Genomic DNA, 5058 nt, shown 5'->3' with positions numbered 1-5058 from the left:
CAAATCGAAAATATGGTATGTTAGAGAGAGGTGAAACGCAACTAGAAGTAGCTGGATATTTTACTTGCAAAATGATGCGATCATCGGGTTCATTCATGAGTTAGGCCTAGGATTGCTACTTTTTTACACTTGAAAATATTTATTTTTGACTGGGCTAATTCAGAAGGCCATACCGTCATTACTATTTATTGAAGCGTATAAACCATTATCCATTTATTTCAGATCAATTATATCAGAGAAATTATCATATTATTGAACTAATTGCACAGCGAGTTTGCACGGGGTGTGTCGCCCGCCCCCTTCAGTTATATTCCCTGATGGAATCTGAAGTCCTTGTTTTTGAGTGGGAAAGCACAGAGGACAATGATTCAAATAACTATGAATAAATATACATGTAGAACACATCTCCTTAATATATATATATATATATATATATATATATATATAAAAACATTATACAAGAATAATATGAATACATGGTTATTATTGATTAATAATTTGATTGAAATCAGAGGGTTATAGACTTGCAATGAATGTAATTGCACAACTATAGACTTCACAAATGATGATAACAAATTTAACTTGGCTTTTAAAAAATCCAAAATCCGCTTTCTCTGCAAGTAAAACTTACTGACATGTGAGCTGTTATATGCCCCATACAACCTTTTGATTATTTAATTAAGGCAAACATGCTATGGCTTTTGTAAATACGATTTAGATATTTTGTAAGATTTTAAAATAAATGCATTTCTCATACATATGCATGGTGGCACCTCACCCTATTGGTCAACAGGTGAAACGACTTCTGACACGCCCACAAAGTCTGTCCAGGACGGGGCTATAACTGGCGGGCACTAACTACAGTCATCAGGGGTTATATCGTTTGGTTAGACTTGGATTGCTACATAGCGTTAGATGTTTTGGGGTAAATATTTCAGCTTCGTTTGCCTTACTGAATTTGGACAGGTGTTAAAGGTTAAGTAAAATAACATTTTATAATGGCTCTCGCTGATGCAATACTGCCGTCGATTACTACGTTTTCCAGCAGTAAGACGATGGAGGAAAGACAGTCTGCAATTGTCCATGTAAGTGTACTTTTTTCCCGATGTAATTTCTTCAACAGAAACTAGCAGAAAATACAAAGTTGATAACATAGTTTGCAATTTTAATTATAATGCTTGCTTTTCTTTTGTTTATTTAGCCATTGTATTTGCTCGAGAGAAATATACCCACTGGGCAAAAACTGGTTGAATCAACGTTGTTTTCACGTCATTTCAACCCAAAAAATGCAATGTGATGACTTTGAATCAGCGTGGAAAACTGATTTGGATTTGAAAAAAGTAATCAACCTAAGGGAATTTCGTAATTGTCCCCAACTTTTAATCTAAATCCAAATACATGGTGACATTTTTGATTGATTTTAGTTGATTTCATGTTAGTTGAGTCAAACAAAGGTAAATCAAAACTGACGTCTGTGCCCAGTGGGTACAGCCTATATAGGCCACACAAAGAAAAACCCACAACTGTTTTGGAAAGAGATTCTCGACTGAAACAATATTTAAATGACAATATCGTTTTATTTACATTATAGGACTGGAAAGTGGATGGTTGCAATACCAGCACAACAGGTGATGACCTGAGATCCCAGATTGAAGTGGAGCTCAGTATCGTTGAATCACCTGCAGTGACCAGAGATGAAGATGACCTGGGGAAATTCTTGGATTTAGAGTTCATTTTATCCAACACCATTGGATCTGAAAGTGGAACCAATAACAACTCATCTCAACAGTCGTGCTCATACTCACTGCCTGAGTCGCCGGAAAGCTGCAGCACAGGGCATGACAGCGACGGTTCTCAGCTCACACCCAATGCTTACGGCAGCTATAACTTCAACACAAGTCCTGGTCACAGTCTGGTAGCCGAGCTGCTAACCCCAGAGATGAATTATCAGAGCGACACACTGCTAGACTACAGGCTGAAGCAGCCTGCCACGGACAGGCGGGAGTACACTGAACTGCGTGCCTTGAATATAGCTACTGCCACTCCAGTCCACTTACAAGTGACCAACTCTCATCCCATGGGATACAAAATAAAGACAGAAAACACTGAGCAGTCGTGCATGATGGCAGGTGACTTCATAGGACACATGTATGATGAGAAACACATGCGTTCCCTGCACACAGAGTTCGCACACCATCAACTTGCTATTCAGGGGTTTGCACCTCATGGCATGCAACAGAGTGTGTCCCGAGATGGGATGGGGAGCAAAGACTGTCACTTGGCAGAGATGAACTCTCATCAGCATACTAACATGGCACACCCGCAACAGTATGAGCCATATCCACCGCAGTACACGCATCACCAAGGTGTGCTACAGTATCATGGACAGTACAGGATGTTCAGGGAGCCCATGCGGGTGCACCACCCGTCCATGCCGGGGGTGATATTGACCCCACCATCATCGCCACTTTTGGAGTTCTACGCGCCAGAAGACAGCAAACCCAAACGGGGCCGCCGGTCTTGGGCGAGAAAGCGCACAGCGACTCACAGCTGTGAATTCCCTGGATGTGGGAAGACCTACACCAAGAGTTCCCATCTAAAGGCTCACATGCGAACACACACAGGTAATTACACATTTAATTTACTATATAACCTATATGTTCTTCTGTATTGTTGGAATCTATCTGCAATTTCCCACCCCCCCAAAAATGACACAGACACTAGCCTATTATACACGACAATCTAACTGTATTGTCCTTGTAATCCACAGGTGAGAAACCGTACCATTGCAATTGGGAAGGCTGTGGTTGGAAATTTGCGAGGTCTGACGAGCTGACTCGTCACTATCGAAAGCACACCGGTCAGAGGCCTTTCCAGTGCCACCTGTGTGAGAGGGCCTTCTCACGCTCAGATCACCTCGCACTGCACATGAAGAGGCACATGTAAACAGAGACAGTTGGATCTGACTTTGAATGTTCTATTTTTGTACCATGGCGATAGACTGGACATGACATGTAAATGCTTGTACATACTATCATTCTCTTTTAAATGATGGTAGTACAGTATTTAAGGAAAAGGTGAGCCTTTCTTGCTCACTCTTTCATTTAAATTATTGAGTGTTGGTGACTGCTGATGGTTGCTATTTTGGCTTTTGAAATAAAACACTGAATAAGAGCTGGCTGTAGCCTACCCAATATTTTTTGTACATATGCCTACATGTAAATGGACATTTGTTTTCTGTCACTTAGGCCTACTGCATAACTTTGATACGTTGTTGCTGTTTACAAGAACCACCAGACTTTCCATGGTTTTCTATAGTTTTTACAATAAAATTATGTGCATTTCAAAACAAGTGTTTTTCTATTTAATTGTTTGAATGCTTAGGCTTATTATGCTTCTCAAAGTGCTCTTAATTAAATCAGGTACTTAACACTGCCTTTCAATGTTTCATACATTTTGTATACAAAATGATGCTAAAGTTGTAAGGAAATATTCTCCCAAAACTGTACTAGAAATACTTGAAGCTCTGGGAAAATATTATCCACTCTAAGTGCAATATAGTTTTGTAAAATCATAAAGACAAAGTGTTACAAGAGCTCTGTGTTTTATGAAAATAAAATAATATGGAAATTAATAATTGTTCATTTTTTATTTTACATGAATAGTGTTAAGATTACAGTGTCCAACAAAGGTCTGGCCAAGAAATCGAAACACTCAAAGGGCATACATTTTTATAACACTGGGTCTAGGATGAGTTCTGACGTCCCCTTTGTAATAGTGACAGGCACCACTTTCATTGAAGCTTCCTAAGACAAGCCTAACGCTTCGAACACACCGACTGCGTCATTGCATCACTGCTGCATAACATTTTGCGCAGCTAGGCAACTATACTGATGCAGGTACCTTTTGCAAATGGTCGCATGCGGTTGGACACATGGAGAGAATCATTTTCGCAGTATCCTCAAAACCGTGTCTTTTTGACACAACTGCTGACAGCTACAGGGACATAAACACAAAAAATGCTGCTTGGAGACAAGTGTCCACGATAGTAGGATTGCCAGGTCAGTTTAGTAGTGAGCTTGTGCTAGATGTGGCTAGTTAGCGTTAGCTAGCTTTCGGCGGGACTGGTCCCGGCCCAACAGCGCGATCAAGACCACCTTCCTCAACGTTGGTCTCATTGTTGAAAGAGCCTACTCTGCCTATCTTGACTATTTATTATTGCATTTCGCTCCAAAACTGCATTGGAGGGAAATTATATTATAGGCTCTCACAATTAATTTGAGGATGTCATCGAATAAATAATATACTTGGCAAATAAATAAATAAAAAATTTAAAGAAATTATGCAATCAAACTGTTTTTATGTAATCCCAAATTTTTACTGAATGTGTGCAAAAAAAAAATCTACATTCATATTTTGCTACTTTCTGTCAAGTCCACTCATACAATTTGATGCATACGTTCGATTTATCGAACGTATGCACCACACAGAACGCACTGCAACTGCCTCTGCAACGCAATGCTGCAAGGCAAATGCAGCGTTCCATTGGAAATGAATGTACTTCTGGTGTATCGAAACGCAATGACGCAGTCGGTGTGTTCGAAGCGTAAGGACATACTACTGAACATGGCCTATAGTATACTGTCGATCTAAAACTATATATTATTTACACACCTTCACAGACAACTAGTAGGCATTTTATGACGCCCCTATAAAGTACGCTGCATTTGACGTTTTAACTAGTCTACGCAGCACAAGTTCTGAGCACAGTGATTTTAAGAACTATAGGTTGGATACTTCACTACTTCTCACCCACCAATGTAATTTAATTATTTCAAAGCCAAACTGAAGAGATGTCATAGCAATAGTTAGGCATATATTTACAGTAATACACTGTAATAAGGTGGATATTTGGTATCACTATCATGGTTGGCTGTACAGATGGCAATTGTCGCCCTCCGACTTGCATTTATTCGGCACTTAAAAGTGAAGTATGTTGTCAATTCTATCATCTACCTCATGAGGGCAGTCTTGTACCATTGCACTGATGTAACCAAG

At 39.7% G+C, this 5058-nt stretch overlaps 1 protein-coding gene across 1 annotated transcript; it reads left to right on the top strand.

Annotated features, from left to right (window-relative positions):
• Nucleotides 1-883: 883 nt before the first annotated feature.
• Nucleotides 884-3524, top strand: LOC120055536 (Krueppel-like factor 4). The gene is made up of 3 exons (XM_039003402.1): nt 884-1085; nt 1592-2624; nt 2771-3524. The coding sequence occupies exons 1-3, from the start codon at nt 999-1001 to the stop codon at nt 2944-2946; spliced, it is 1296 nt and encodes a 431-aa protein (XP_038859330.1). The 5' UTR covers nt 884-998; the 3' UTR covers nt 2947-3524.
• The last annotated feature ends 1534 nt before the right edge of the window (nt 3525-5058 follow it).

Source organism: Salvelinus namaycush, chromosome 11, assembly GCF_016432855.1.
Source record: "Salvelinus namaycush isolate Seneca chromosome 11, SaNama_1.0, whole genome shotgun sequence".
Lineage (NCBI taxonomy): Eukaryota > Metazoa > Chordata > Actinopteri > Salmoniformes > Salmonidae > Salvelinus > Salvelinus namaycush.
The sequence above is the reverse complement of the archived record's forward strand: the minus strand, read 5'-3'. Positions and strand labels throughout refer to the sequence as shown.

What these genes read in the sequence shown, in the direction of transcription:
- LOC120055536 (XM_039003402.1), top strand. Translation starts at nt 999, where the DNA reads ATGGCTCTCGCTGATGCAATACTGCCGTCGATTACTACGTTTTCCAGC. An exon ending in GACAGTCTGCAATTGTCCAT is followed by an intron (nt 1,086 to 1,591) that starts GTAAGTGTACTT and finishes TTTACATTATAG; the next exon opens with GACTGGAAAGTGGATGGTTG. An exon ending in TCACATGCGAACACACACAG is followed by an intron (nt 2,625 to 2,770) that starts GTAATTACACAT and finishes TGTAATCCACAG; the next exon opens with GTGAGAAACCGTACCATTGC.